The following is a 15480-nucleotide window of genomic DNA, read 5'->3' as shown; positions in this document are numbered from 1 at the left end:
GACTGTACCCTGCAAAGCTGCGTTTTCGTGTGGATAGGGCTTCAGAAAGTAGACATTTTTTCAAATCTTAACCCTACTTGTGTGCATCCCACCCATGGCAACTGCTGAAGTTCTCAGGAAGTTGTTGCTAGGATACAGACTAACATCCTCCTGAGGCACTTGCTGGAGACTTCAGTCATGTTTCCCTGATGGATGATTCACTGGGGGATGTGGTGGAGAGATGTGCACTGAGTGTGGTGGAGGCCATTCTGGATGGCCCAGGTCATCCTCTTCATGACACCTAGATGGACCAGGAAAGCAGCGGTGGTGGACGGCTCCTCTCTTTGCTGCAGGATGGGAAAATATAGAGGATCCTTTGTACCTTTTTTAGCCATTGGGCTTTTTTGATTTGATTTTTTTTATTCTTCTGCATGAATTTCCCTTGGGGATTAAAGTAATTCATTTTCATCGACACAAAACTTACAACATAACATAACAGACATAAAGATGCTGATTGGAAATAGGAAAACACATTTTCTATTAAAGGGTTTGACCTTATCTTTGCTATCTATATGAAATCAGGTCTTAAGTTGACACACATGTGAGCCATTTTGACCAGTTTTCTTCAGAAATATCAGCTTGATTCCTTAGTTTGAATGTAATGTAATCTCCCCATAGCCTGTAGCCTATATTATAAATTATATCAATCCACTTATGTATTGTTGATTTGTCTTTCTTAAACCATTATTTTCTGGTCAAAGTCTTTTAACAACACACCCTCCAAAGGTATTTGTTAATGCTCTGTTTTTCATGTGCGTAAAATTTTTAGTGCCAAATGTTTGCTTGATATCTTTATTTTAAAACTTTTTAAGACCGGGGTTTCCGAGGCAACAGCAGGTGGCGATAAAAACATCCCTTCCCTTCCCATCACTTGTTGCTGACGGTCACGTAATCAACGAAGAAGTCGGCGGGCAGCGTGATGACATCACATCGTTTAGCAACCGGCGCGCCGCGCGGAAGGAGCGGAGCGTGTTCCCTGTCTCTTCACTGGAAACTACTCTCTCTTTGTGGTAAGTTGTCAGCCTTAGTGACGGGTTTATGACTTGTATCCAGAGCTGTATGGCCGATAAATAGACGACCGACACGTGAATTGACTTTATAACGTCAAAACTCACGGTCACATTTAGTTTAGTTTAATTGTTGTTGTCAACCCTCTCTCAGGTGGCGCACTTTTAACGTTACTAGTTAGCACCGGTGAAGCTAAATAGCTAACTTCACTGTTGTTAATAGTTCCCTTGTTTACATTAGAAAATGATTCGTTTTCTCTTGTATCAACTCTCGCCATACCACTTGTGAATTTTGGGTATGCTGTTGTACATTAAATGTCATATCTGCTCATTTATTTGTAAAGTGCGTCACTAAAACCTGATTTCCTTATTGTTTCATGTCTCTAACAGAGTCATTATGGCCTCAGATGACATCGCACAGCTCGCTGATGCCCTCTCCAAGACTCATGTCGGGGATGGAGAGTTGAGCTATAAAGGCCTGGGACTGAAGCTGGACAATGCTGAGTCAGGTCAGATGCTGAACTGGCCAACATGGAGCACTGAGCTTTGTTTCAGCTTTGTTTACTGTGTAGATGTGAAGGGTCTGGACCCTGTTTCCCCTCAGACATTAAACCAACCTGCTCTCTGTGTTTTCAGTGGAGGAGCTGGTCCGTGACATACAGCAGTACCAGGGTCTGAGGGCTTTGCGTTTGGAGGGAAACACTGTTGGCGTGGAGGCAGCACAGGCAATTGCCAAAGCTTTGGAGAGTAAAGACCTGCTCCAGGTATTTCTCAGTTCATTTTATCCATCACCAGCCAGGCAGGCTTTAATTTGCAAGAAAACCAGGGAAGGTGACCATAGTAGGCTATAACTTAAATAAAAACATCTTCATAAACAGTCAGACTAAAGCTTTACTTTTATAAACACACAGTGAAATATTTATATTTGTACAGTATTAACAATATTCTGTTAATACGATTAAAACTGATCAAGCATTCATGACTACCTGTGTCTACCTTCAAACATAAGTGAGTGTTAAATGCTTTTAGTCCATACATTATTTTTTACCTTTTATGTCCTTGTTGTTGCAGTCAGGAATACATCACACTTCTTTGTCTGTGAAAAATCTTGTGTGTCTTTCAGAGATGCTATTGGAGCGACATGTTTACAGGGAGGCTGCGGTCTGAAATCCCAACAGCTCTGGTGAGAAGTTCATTTGTTTTGTGATGGCATATTGGAAACAATTATTTGATTTTCACTATCGGACCATGACTGCTTCACATGTTCTCTGTTGTGGGTTTTTTCAGAGGTCTCTGGGCAGTGCTTTGATGAGTGCTGGGGCCAGGCTGACTGAGTTAGACCTGAGTGATAATGCCTTTGGGCCGGATGGCGTGAAGGGGATAGAACAGCTCCTGAAGAGCCCTTCCTGCCACACCTTAAGGGAACTGCGGCTCAACAACTGTGGCATGGGCATTGGAGGAGGAAAGGTGAGTTCACAGACCCTTGTGTGTTTTTGACATATCATTCTCACAAATAGAGAGCTGTATATAGTGCTTGTCTGAAAAGTGTTCCAGATTTGGACTAAACCAGTAACCAGTGGTGAATTGTTTTTTGTAGATCTTGGCCGAAGCTCTGATTGAGTGCCACAGACAGTCATCAGCCCTCGGAGCGCCAGTCAAACTGAGAGTGTTCATCGCAGGGAGGAACCGCCTGGAAAATGAAGGAGCCAGTGCTCTGGCCAGGGCCTTTCAGGTAGAAGACACACACACACACACACACACACACACACACACACACACACACACACACACACACACACACACACACACACACAGCCCTCTGATTGACAGGTCTTCTTATACATGGACTAACACTGGACGACTAAAATTTGAAACTATGATTGTTTTCTGATTCTGTTAAGGGTAACTATCAGTAAACAGTGTAAACTAAGGAGTCATTACATTGTGTTTATTGTCAATAAGTATCATACAAGTATTATCATGAAAAAAATGACTCCACTGAAAAACATTCTCTGAAACTTCAAACTCTTTAGACTGTTCTGTATATTGTCAGCATTTTCAGTAAATATGAAATTAAGGAAAACCACTTCATCAAAGTGAGTGGATTAATCAATTATTCAATCATCAGAAAATGAATACAGAACTGTTAGATAATCAGTTAACAGTCACAGATATTTATCAAGCAAATTTGCTGCGTTTGTCTGTTTCGTACCATTGTAAATGTGATATATAATGTGATATATTTGCGTTCTGCACTGTTGGTCAGATAAAAGAAGTCATCTGAATAAATCGCAGCCCTTTCGACTCTAAACTCCTCTCTGCTTTTCTATGTCAGCTGATTGGCAGCCTGGAGGAAGTCCACATGCCTCAGAATGGTATCAACTACGCAGGTGTGATGGCGTTGGCTTCAGCCATGCGACACAACCCAGAGCTCCGTGTCCTCAACTTCAATGACAACACTTTCACCAAGAAGGGAACACTGGCCATGGCACAGGTGAGGCCTCCTTTTTTTTTCACACTTCACCCCATATGACATTGACCAACCTTAAGATCAATCACCTGTGGCTCCTACTTCAGTTTCTGAGGCTGAGAGAAGGACAGTGTGCTTTTGTAGTGTGACTGCACATGAAAACGAAACAATATGTCAGCTATGCGGAACTGTTACAAAGCCATCTGCAATGCATGCCAAAAAATGATCAGTATCTGCTGTGGATCGCCAAATCTCACTTATAGATCAGTATTGGTAAAAAAAAAAGAGAAGAAAAACACACACAAAGAGAGAGAGACTGTGGAATCAGTTTCTCTTTTTGTTTTTAAACTGATGTTTCTGCCCATGCTTTTCTTCTGTTTGCTCCACAGGCTCTGAAGCACTTGAGAAACGTCCAGGTGATCAACTTTGGCGACTGTCTGGTCCGCTCTGAAGGAGCCATTGCCCTCGCTGCAGTCTTAAGAGAGGGGCTGCCAATCCTCAAGGTAAGTTCACTGTCAACGTGTGGCATTTATTGGGTGTTTGCATCAGCTTTGTCTCCAGCCTGATTACAGTGCTTTCTGATGCACCTTCTGATGTCTACAGGAGCTGAATTTGTCGTTTGGTGAGATCACAGAGGCAGCTGCTCTAGTGGTGGCTCGGGCTGTCACGGACAAACCACACATGGAGAAAGTGGATCTGAATGGTGAGCACGCTGACTGCTCTCATTGTGAAAGTAGCAGCAAACCTCTCTTTGCCATAAAAAGTTATAGATTTATTGTAAAAGAAATGGAAATGTTTAAGGGTAAATAATTTAAAGGGATAGTTCAACATTTTTGGCAAATTGGCCCATTGCCATAATCCCTATAGTTTTAGGAGTAAGTTTGTTATCTTTAATTGTTGGTGCAAGCTATTTTTAGAACGGCCGCAAGCTGCTCAGAGCTACGCTACGGTCTTGTAACGTTCCGTTATTATCTCATAGCGTGGTGAATGTGCAGGTCACAACTTGTCCACGAGAGCGTTTTGGAGTTGTTGGATTGTGTATTTGATGAGTAAAGGTAACAAACCTACTCCTAAAACTATAGGGATTATGTCAATGGGCTAATTTGCCAAAATGTTGAACTATCCCTTTAAATAGTTTTAAGAAATGGTTCATACTAAAGAGCTGTAAAGATTGAAACTGATCTGTACATGATAAATAGGTAACTGCCTGGGCGAGGAAGGCTGCGAGGCTTTGAGAGAGACCATGGAGAACATGGATAAAGGAGACATGCTGGCATCACTCAGGTAACATACTGTATGACGTTGTCATTATGTAATGCAATCAGTCTCTCCTGAGGCCGGTTTGTTTACCAGCACAATAACAAGTTGAAGCAAAGATTTGAACCAACATTTTAATCCTGTAGTGATGATGAAGGAGAACCCGAAGATGGGGATGATGATGATGATGATGAAGAAGAAGATGATGATGATGATGATGATGATGAAAATTATGAGGATCACCACGTGAATGACGACTGTAATGAGGACAGCGAGGAAGACGGAGGAATTGTGAAGGAAAATGGAGTGACAAGAAAAGAAGAGAGTCCAGTAAGATAACACATGACACATTTCTAAACTTACTTCATATATTATATTTGTCAGTTTTGTTTTTGTAGTAATCTGTATCATATTTCACATTTATTAAAATTATAGATTTAAGATTAATATATCAATGAGTCAAAGTATCTTTCGTAAACAGTCCCACTGTAAGCTTCAGACTTCCCTGTCGAGGTTTGTTTTTCAGTAACTCGTATGACTCATTGCATGTTTAGCCACTGACTTAATTCCATTGCATTGACTGGAAGCTTAAACCAGAATTTCTGCCGTGTTTCTGATGTGCCTTTGTCATCCCCTACAGGCAGAGATCACGTCTTTCCTCAGCTGCCCCTCTGTGGAGAAGCTCCTTCAGCTAGGAGAGATGAGGTCCAACCTGTTGCAACAGGTGGGATTTAAAAGAAAGAAAAAAGGGGGACAAAGTGTCCCAGCAGAGAGTGGGTATAAGCTGTGGCCCAACCCCATTGTCCTCCCTCACAGACTCACAGACTCTGAGGAATGTTCCCAGCAGGTCCCTGAGGTCTTAGTGCTGTCCCACTATCCAACCATCGAGGGTGTGAGGGATATCTACACTGTTATAGCACTTCATGCACACTTTCCACAAGTCTGCATTTCCACGCTTTGTCTGAGGGAATTACCCCAAGTTCATTGTGTGTTGTAACAATAAAGACAGGGTTACTGTAGTTACCAAAGCTCGCCAAGAAGTAACAGAAAAGAAAAGAAAAACTGTATACAACGACGAGACAGAAGAAATGATAATATAGGAGGAGGTTACCAAACAAGCTTGAAAGAAACAAACTGAAATCTGATCCAGTATTATTATTTTTTTCAAAGATTCAAAGATTTTTATTGTCAATTCTCTGTATGTATACAGAAGAATGGAAAAGTTGTGTCTCTCTCACCTGCAATATTATAGATATAAATAAATATTGTATATTATTATAAGCAAAGGGAAGGAATAGGGAATGTAAAATCATAAGTTTCAGCTGCACAGTTCAATACAACATGATTTACATGACATTTCATACACTGTCCCACTCCTCTTGATGCCATCTGAGCCCCTCAGTCACTGACCAGGGGTTTTCATTCAAGTCTGTGAGGGTCTGGAGCTCAGGCCGTAGCCGACATATTAGGATTGGGCTTATTACTGACCCTCTTGTCCTTTCTAACCAGGTTGATGTGTCTGACCCACACAAGTCTGCTGATGTCCTCCTGAAAATCGCTTCACTGTACAGCGAGGAACCAGAGACCAAGACAGCCGTTCTAGAAACTTTTGGTAAACAGCACACTACTTTCTCTCAACATTCGAATGAGTTTTAACCATGAAGTTACAGTACGTACATTAAATACTCTATGTAACCGCAGAATGCAGCTTACCTAACTGCAACCACACACCGCACTGTGGATGGACACAATAGTGTTTTGCTGCTGTGAGAATTGCTGCTCTCTCATTGGTTCATATATGTTTTGTGTTGATGGATTACCTCTGCCGTCTCATTCAGCTGACCTGTATCACATTGTTCCACAGATGCTGCGTTGAAAAAGCTCCTCTCGGCTCCGGCCCTCCAGTCGTACTGCTTCCTGTCCACACTGCTGGTCATGATGGGAATCCTCAAGGTACAGTGCTGCTGTAGTTCCCACAGCCCTTCTTCTTCCAAGATAATGATGCAGCAAGAGTGAGATAACATAAAACAACAAGAATTGTTCATAAACGTTGCCTAAACACCAACTTAGATCAAAGCTCTGTAGGTCTCTTTTGTTTGTCTGCCACAATGCAGATGTTCAACTTTTAATTTGATATGCAAGAACTTTCCAAAATTGAAAAGCTGCCATTGATTCCTGCCAAAATGATGGTGATGCAGAAATCACTTTTTATTGTAAAGAAAGACATTATTTTATATTTATTCTGTGTTTCAGGGAGAGGGGAAGATGAAAAAGGTGCCACTGGTCCCAGGTCAGCTGTTTTGTTTGGAACACGCTGTCCAACAGGATTATTTCCCCCAGCATCATGCCTCACTGCTTCACACCTTCATGTCCAAGTAAGAAAATCTTTCTTTTAAAGGGTCATTGCATCTAATCTGAAGGAAGCCTGAAAATATAAATTAAAGCATAAAGCCACATTTTTAATAAAAGGTACAAGGAACTGTTACTTCTTAAGAAAAACATACACTTCTGTGTATATTAATGTATGAAGCACACTGCCTCTGCTCATTGTCATTCAAATATTATTTTTTAAAATTGAAATCTGTAGCAGCATAGGGATCATGAGGTTTTTACCTTGTGTGTTCTCTGTTTTTCTGCAGGAATAATGAAGCTTTCAAGTCCTGTGCTTCAGCCAGAGAGAGGCTGAGCTCTGCTCTGGAGATGAGGTGCCACAACTAATGCTGATCCCACTGATCAGCCACCAGTAACAACACTGGGACACACACACACACACACACACACACACACACACACTGCACTGACATTCATTTTTCCATCAACAAAACCAACAGGGATGATTTACACTTGAACAAGGGACTGGGACAACCACTGAACTCTGCATTTAATTTGTATATTTTATGAAGGCATAAAGAAGACTGTCCATATTCACTTAATCTTTATTTTTCTACTTATCCTTGTGACTTATATTTTTATAGAAAATGTAGATACAAATAACAGAAATATAGAACTACACACGAAAGAACCAAGGGGTTAATGTGTAGGGAATTAAAAAAAATTAAAAAAAATTTAAAAAAAATCTAACATCAGACAATGTCAATCTGGCACTTTTTGCAACATATCGCTTTGCATTTAGTTTCAAAATTCACTGGGAAACCACAGCAAAACAACACATCTATTTCAGCAGGCTCGCATCACAGTGATGTAAACACCTGAATTAACAGACTAAGGATATTTCCAGGCCTTGATAAACTGTAAAAAGAAACTGTGCCATTAGATATTGACAGGATTTTGATAATCACAACTATAGATCTGCTGTGTCTTTGTTAACCAGTATCTCAATGCTCTGATATTTGTTACACTGAATAGTTATTACAGAGAGCTGAGAACTGGCTAAAGTTGAGATGACTGTACATGCAGATCATACTGAACAAAACAACCTAGTATCTATCAGAATCATTTATTCAGCGGTAACAAGCTGACCTCATTGTTGTGTGGTAGCGCTAGGCTGCTTCACATGCTGTTGTTGTTATGTTTTGACAGTGCTTATTTGAAACCTTTCATGGTGAGGGGAGAAGAAGAGGAAAAACTTTGAGGACAGTCTGTCCAATCACCATAATCATCATCATACTGCTGCTCATGCGGCCCAGTCAAGTCAGAGCACTGTGTGCATCAGACTGTGATCAGGAATGGGCTGCACCACACACTCACCCATGAACCTGAATACACAGCATGTGTGTGTATTGCCCTGCACTGAGCGCAGTCATAACACTGCAGAGCTCAGGGGACCAGAACCACTTTTACCTGATGTTTCTGTTCTTCTTCTTTTTTTCTTCTTCAATCCATTATATCTATTTTATTTGGAACATATCCTCCTCTGTGACTTTTGTTGCATTCACTGAGCGTGTTACCTCATATAGCTCTTTATGTGTCGGTGATGTAATGGAGCATTTAAGGGAAATAGGATGAAAGTGGAATAAACTGAAATGGCATTTAGATAATCCTCTGAATAATCTGAATAACATTAGACTGTGTGTGGACTGCATTTATATTGTTCAGGTGATGTTTGTTCACCTGACATGTTGCTAATTTGAATGCTCTGTTTTAAATATAACCAATCTAACAAGCCTGACTCTGTGTGTGTTTGCTGAGTAATCCCCTTCGACTGATGTTCTTACACAGGTCCATTGTAATAATAAGTCGTTTTAAGAGTCTTAACCTAGATGAGATATCAGGGGAAATGTAAATCCACTATATCACATTATTCAGTTCACTTATTTACAGTTTATTCATTAATTGCATGACTTGTATTAATATATAATCTTGCAATAGTAGCAGTCTGGAGAAGCTGTGAATAGAATAAGAAAGCAGATGGACTGACCAGATTAATCAGAAGTGAAATAGTTGACGAAGTTTGAGTTTTGAATGAGCTGTTCCTTTAACAGGCTCACAGGAGCAGTGTTCAGGCTCCAGAGGCGGGAGCTGGAGGTGTGTGTGTGTGTAGGAGGGGGGGGAGTGTCAGTGAATGAGGGGATAAACGGAGTTTGTTTTGGATGGGGGGACAGCCGGGGGAAGAGCTGCAGACGGAGCAGAGACCGTGAGAGAGTCAGCGGCCAGTCAACGACCTGCAGCTGGACGGAACCACGACCCAACCATGGTGAGTGTGTGCGGGTCCCCGGTATGAACACAGACACACACACACACACATAGGCCTTTAAGTTCAGGTGGAGTCGCTGTTAGGGATCAGACAACTTGACCACTTCATAAAGCTTCACTGGATGTAAACATGCTTAATTATCCATCCATTCAGATGTCAGTATCTACAGGCATTTTACGTCTTATGACTTGATTTTTTATTTTTAACCATTAGGGCCTATTATGTGTTGAAAGTGGACAAATACGGCTGATATTTGTCTACATTGATTGTGTCCAAAATAGATCAGATAAAATTATGTTTGTTGCGCACAGCAACACCAGCAAAAATGTATTTAAAAGAAAAATATATAACTAGATAAAGGAATAAATGCTGCTGTAAAGATCCTATGGAGAGCGGTGTTCTTACCGGCCCTGGTCAGAGGAGGACAACATCTTTTTCAGAGGAAACGCAGCTTGGTGTAACATCAGCAGAGAGAGACACTGTGCGTCTTTGTGCCGCCCGGCGCGGCCGCTCCTCTGCGGTCTGGACTGTTGATCCCGGGAGGGGGGGACCAGGACAAACAGCCCGGCCAGAGGAAATTCCTCCGTCTCTAGTTTCTTGGCCCCTTTACTGCACAGGGGGTCGTAAGAACAAAAATATTGTACCCTGGTAAAATATCACTCTTTTTCATAGAGGTCTTAGTGTACAGTAGGCTCTGTTTCCCTGCAGCCTCACAGCTGACTGCATTTAATGAAATAATGAAATGCTGATGTGTTTCTTGTTCACGGTTTGGTGCAGCAGCTCTGACAGACAGGTTTAGCCATGATATGGTTTTATCAACATTTTGTCAAATCTCAGTGTGGAGCTGTGAAGCTCTCTGTGTCCATTCCTGTGGATCAGGACTGTTGATCCCACATGGGAATGTGGTTTTAAGGCATTCCAGTGAAGACTTGGGCAGCCCAGTCCGACCAAAATGACACTAATCCCCCAAAGTACAGAAGGATGGAGTAATTTTTCACCAAACTGAGCTTCAACAAGGAAGTGTTGAACAACATGACACACACCTTTCCCTGACAGAGGTGGTAAACGATGACTCTTTACCTGCACACCATTTAGCTTCACAATACACAGCCCTGTTCCTCAAAGTAAAGGTCCTTATTAGATGCTCAAACATACTCAGAATATCATTTTCTTAAATAAAACAATCATTTTACTTTTATTCCACATTTAAGATACAAAAAAGGACTATCTTCAGCTAAATTGACTTACATGAAAGTATTCTCTGCAGGAATTGTCCCCTGTGACTGATAAATGAATACACATAGGCCTATCCTTCAGATTGATGTATCAGTGTGGATGCATATAATTGTATATGGCTTTGAGCCAGAAAGTCTGCGGTCGCATAACATGTTCCCACCTGATCAGTAGGCTATATGTGATGTACAGTGATGCAAGTTATATGAAATGAGGTGTATTCCTTTTAGAGAGGACAACAGGTTTAATATAGAAAAACATCGGTGGAGTTATCTAATTAACACAAAATAGCGTCAAAGCTTTCAGTTTTGATTCAGTATTTTCTTTTAAGACATTTCCAAGGATAAACTGTGTGTAAGTTCAGTGATTATTTAATGGGTAAATAGTGGATCTATTAGGGCACTTCGCATGTAAAAATCAATACAGGAGCTACTTGTTGGCTAATGGGAAAATCAACATTGGTATTATTTACTGTGTCACTGGCCAAAAGGAGCCAGACTATGAATTACCACCTCACACAGAAGTCTGAATGAAGTCAGTGCTGCTGTTATTTCCCCTCTCAGATGCACCTCCACCTCAGTCCTGACGCCCTGTGGCCCCCCCTGCTCAGCCTGCTGCTCCTCTGCATCCCTGCAGCTCACACAGCTAAATGTCCACAGCATTGTGTGTGTGACCAGATCCAGCTCACCGTGACCTGCGTTAACAAGAACCTCACCCAAGTTCCTCCTACTGTTGATGAGGTGTCTTATTAACACACATCAACACATTTTCTATTGTATAAGTAGTTCCCAACTTCTCCCATCTTACGTAATATGTCTCCTTTCACAACAGATCACAGTGAAATTGGATCTTCGGGGTAACGACATCCAGGAACTTCCTACCGGGGCTTTCAGGCACACTCCTTACCTGACTCACCTGTCGCTGCAGCGCTGTAACATCCGCAGGGTGAAGGAGGGGGCTTTTCGTGGCCTTGGTCGCTTGGTTTTCCTCAACCTGGCCAACAACAACATTGAGATCCTCTATCAGGTGGTCAAACAGAAAAAAAATAGTTTAAAAAAAGTTCTAGCGACTGTTCTCACAACCATCTTTCAGTCCATTTCTGTTCAGTTGTTATGGATGAAAACATTTCTCCTGTCCTGTGTTGTGAGTCCAGGAGTCGTTCGATGGTCTGTCCTCACTGAAGCAGCTCATGATCGACCGTAACCGCGTAGAGGAGATCCAGCCTGGAGCTTTTACTCAGCTGGGCTTCCTCAACCTGCTCTCCCTCACACACAATCGGCTGGTCTACATCCCCAACATGGCCTTCCAGGTACGAACACAACACTCACGAGATACTTACAAAGTCTGAATCTCTCCTGTAGTTGGAACATTAAATAAAAGGCCGATCTCACCTCCTTCCAGGGTTTGCAGAATATCAAATGGCTTCGTCTCAGTCACAACTCTCTGAACTATCTGGACACTGAGGCCTTCGCTGGTCTGTTCACGCTCACTCGTCTCAGTCTGGACCACAATGAGCTGCAGTTCTTTCCTTTGGAGACCATGACTAGGTATGCCACTTGGTAAGGTTTGACATCTACACAGAGTATGCCGCTTCCTGTGGTTTCGGTTCATTCTCAGCCTCAGAGCTGTCAATCATTGGAAGAATACATCTGATACGGCCTAATGGTGATACGACATAAAAAGTTCTAGGATCATCCTGTCACAAATTAATACCAAGGAAAAATGTCAGTACCAAAATGGCAATCCATCCAATAAATGTTTCAAACAAGAACAACCTGGTCAATCTAAATACAAAGAGGCGCAAATTAAGAATTGCATAGAAAGTACATGTTTTCATGAGATTCTTGAAGACAGGAGCTTGTTCCACCATTGGGGAACCACAGACCAGAACAGTCTGGACTGGGATTACCTTGTGTGAAATGATAGACAATGTTCTTTGAAGCCTATGACATCAGGTAGAGTTGAATGTAATTCAGGTGACCATGCAAGTCAATGAGTGGAGGGGTGATGGGCTGCTGTGTTTTGGACCATCTGCACTGTTTCACGTTGCATTAAGGAAGGTCTACCTCAGGTTTGGGTTCTCTAACTGATTACACCAAATGTCACAGCAGTCCTTCCAATAGTTGTTGAAATATCATCAATATCAATTCATGTATCAGTTATCAGTCTGGTGTTTGGGGGGGGGGGGGAACTCCATGCTTCTCTTATATGGTAAGGTTTTAGTGATGACAGAAATCATTCTCCGCACTTCTCCCTCATACCATCCAGACTGCCAGAGGTGACTCGTCTGGAGCTGAGCTATAACCCCATGACTTACCTTGGGGAAGAGGCAGTGTCCATGGCCAAGCTCACGCACCTCTTCCTGGACCACATGTCCCTGCAGGACATGGCCAACACAGCTGTTTTGAAATCTCCCAGCCTCACCCACCTGGACATCAGCTACAACCAGCTGCGCGTCATTCAGCCGCTCTCCGAGGGCTCACCCAAGGTGACCCGCATCAACCTGGCTGGGAACCCCATCTACTGTAACTGCTACCTGCGTCCACTCAGGTACAGCAGGCCTTTGTAGAACCGATGGCTTTCCGTCGTCAGCCACACAGGGCACTAATCTCCACTCTGACGTTTCTTCACTGCACAACAGGGAGTGGGCAATTCGTACCAAGGTGAAGCTGATGGGGACATGCGGAGGACCAGCTCATCTCTCTGGGGAAAACCTGGAGGCAGTTCATCCTCCAGAGCTGCGTTGCCAGAGCCAGGAGGCCATGCTGAAGGCCGAGTTCGAGGAGGCAACCAGAATCACGCCACCACCCACAGTGGAGCCAGAGAACAAAGTCAAGTGTCCTGCAAACTGTGTCTGTGAGGTGAGGTGGGATACATGAATAAATGAATACAGGAGCGACTGTAGAGGCTCGACACTGATCACATGGTGAAGATGAAGCTAGAATCGGCAGCCAGTTAGCATCTTAGCTCTGTCCAAATTACAATCGTGTGTGTTTTTGTCAACCCTTTCCTTTACATGCCCATCGCCATCCTCTTTTCAGGCTGAGACGCACCACTCTTCTTGTGAAAATCGCAGTCACACCAAAATCCCTCGGGGTTTCGATCCCAGCACTCGTCTCCTCGACCTGCGTGGCAACCATTTCCACTACATCCCTAGCAACAGCTTCCCCGGCGTCGCCCAGGTTGTGTCCTTGCACTTGCAGCGCTGCAAAATTGTGGAGGTGGAAGGTGGCGCTTTCACCGGGATGAAAGGACTGATCTACCTGTACCTATCGGAGAACGACCTCACCTCTCTCAGCCCTGACGCCTTTAAAGGTCTTTGTAGAACAAGTATTTGTGGCATTTTCCTGTTTGTGTCTCAATACCCACCTTGACATCCTGTTGTCTGAAACCTCAGGTCTCCCTCAATTGACTTACCTTCACTTGGAGAAAAACCGCTTCACCAGCTTCCCCAAAGCAGCCTTCAAACTTCTTCCCAGCCTGCTAGCGCTTCACCTGGAGAACAACGCCATCACCAAGCTGGAGCCGGGCATGTTGACTGGGGCCGAGGGTCTCAGGGCACTCTATCTTACTGGGAACACCATTGATCACGTTTCACCCAGAGCTCTGGACCACGCCAATGACCTTGATACGCTCCACCTTGGAGGGAACAAGCTGAAGGATGTGCCCACTGAAGCACTCAGCAGGGTGGGGAACCTCAGAGACCTGAGGCTGTCTGGGAATTCAATTCGTTGGGTGGCGCCAAATGCCTTTCAACCACTGCAGAGGTCACTGAAGGAGCTCTACCTAGATAACATGGGGCTGGAGAAGGTGAGTGGTCTGTAGATGTGAGGTACATCTCAAGAAACTCTTGCCATTTTTTCTTAAATTTATCATCAGCAACATAGAACATTCTTTTCAAATCCAAATTTTGGATGTGGTTACTCTCGCACTCCAGATGTCACAGAACTCCCTGGCAGGTCTTGGTCCAGGGTTGAGAAGTTTGTTCCTGGAGGGTAACCACCTGGAGGAGGTGCCTGACCTCCACCCTCTCACTTCATTGGAGGTCATCAACCTGGCTGACAATCCCCTGATGTGTGACTGCCCTCTGCTGCCACTACGATTGTAAGACAATTACACTCATCATCACACAGAGCATAGCTGGAAATGACAGAGCTTTGACCAACATGTGTTTCTGGAGCCTGGACATTTTTCTTATGCTTATTTGTTTGTTGATTGAAATTAAGATTTTTTTTCTCAGAGAATATTCTTTGCCAACATTTGCCCTGTTTTGAGGACCATCATACATTGCATAAGGGCAGAGGATTTTGTTATGATGCTGTGTAAAGCCCTTTGAGATAAACTGTTTGTCAAAATCTTTGCAAGTGAGTTGACAGTGTGCGGAAGACCCTTTTTTCTTTTTGTTGCAAAATACAAATACAAAATGGACAAATAAACTAGGAGGTAATGACATCAGGTTGCCCATGTCTTGTCATTTTCAATAAAATATTTTGGTCTTCCCTCTTCATCTAGGTGGATTGAGAAAGTCAACCTTAAGGTACGAGCCACCTGTGCCAATCCCCCTGAGCTGAAGGGTCGCAGGGTCAAGGACGTCCACATCTTCAGAGCCTGCCCTGGAGGGGAGAACCTCCCCTCCCCCCCGACGGTCACCCCAAAGTCTGCTAAGGCACCTAAGGCAACCAAACCCAAACCAATGCACCTCAACGGCCTTAGGCACATCAAAATGCTCCAAGCCAAATCCAAACAACGCAAGAGTCCAAACACCAAACAAGCAGCAGCCAAGAAAAACAAGAGACGCAGCATGGCTTGAGCCTGCTGCC

At 43.2% G+C, this 15480-nt stretch overlaps 2 protein-coding genes across 2 annotated transcripts; both read left to right on the top strand.

The window, feature by feature from the left end:
- The first annotated feature begins 979 nt into the window (after positions 1 to 979).
- Positions 980 to 8821, top strand: rangap1b (Ran GTPase activating protein 1b). The gene is made up of 16 exons (XM_083993691.1): positions 980 to 1049; positions 1437 to 1555; positions 1683 to 1810; positions 2170 to 2229; positions 2334 to 2513; positions 2644 to 2778; positions 3382 to 3540; positions 3906 to 4019; positions 4120 to 4219; positions 4716 to 4800; positions 4920 to 5103; positions 5414 to 5497; positions 6283 to 6385; positions 6638 to 6726; positions 7027 to 7148; positions 7413 to 8821. Exons 2-16 carry the CDS (start codon positions 1444 to 1446, stop codon positions 7489 to 7491), a joined length of 1734 nt encoding a protein of 577 aa, XP_083849817.1. The 5' UTR covers positions 980 to 1049; positions 1437 to 1443; the 3' UTR covers positions 7492 to 8821.
- Positions 8822 to 11643: 2822 nt separating this feature from the next.
- Positions 11644 to 15470, top strand: chadlb (chondroadherin-like b; the record flags this gene model as incomplete). The annotated part of the gene is made up of 9 exons (XM_083993704.1): positions 11644 to 11686; positions 11814 to 11969; positions 12062 to 12207; positions 12929 to 13210; positions 13302 to 13521; positions 13702 to 13975; positions 14058 to 14470; positions 14598 to 14764; positions 15173 to 15470. The coding sequence occupies exons 2-9, from the start codon at positions 11850 to 11852 to the stop codon at positions 15468 to 15470; spliced, it is 1920 nt and encodes a 639-aa protein (XP_083849830.1). The 5' UTR covers positions 11644 to 11686; positions 11814 to 11849.
- Between the last annotated feature and the right edge of the window lie 10 nt (positions 15471 to 15480).

The sequence above is a fragment of the Trachurus trachurus genome (genome assembly GCF_905171665.1).
Source record: "Trachurus trachurus genome assembly, chromosome: 19".
NCBI lineage: Eukaryota > Metazoa > Chordata > Actinopteri > Carangiformes > Carangidae > Trachurus > Trachurus trachurus.
The sequence above is the reverse complement of the archived record's forward strand: the minus strand, read 5'-3'. Positions and strand labels throughout refer to the sequence as shown.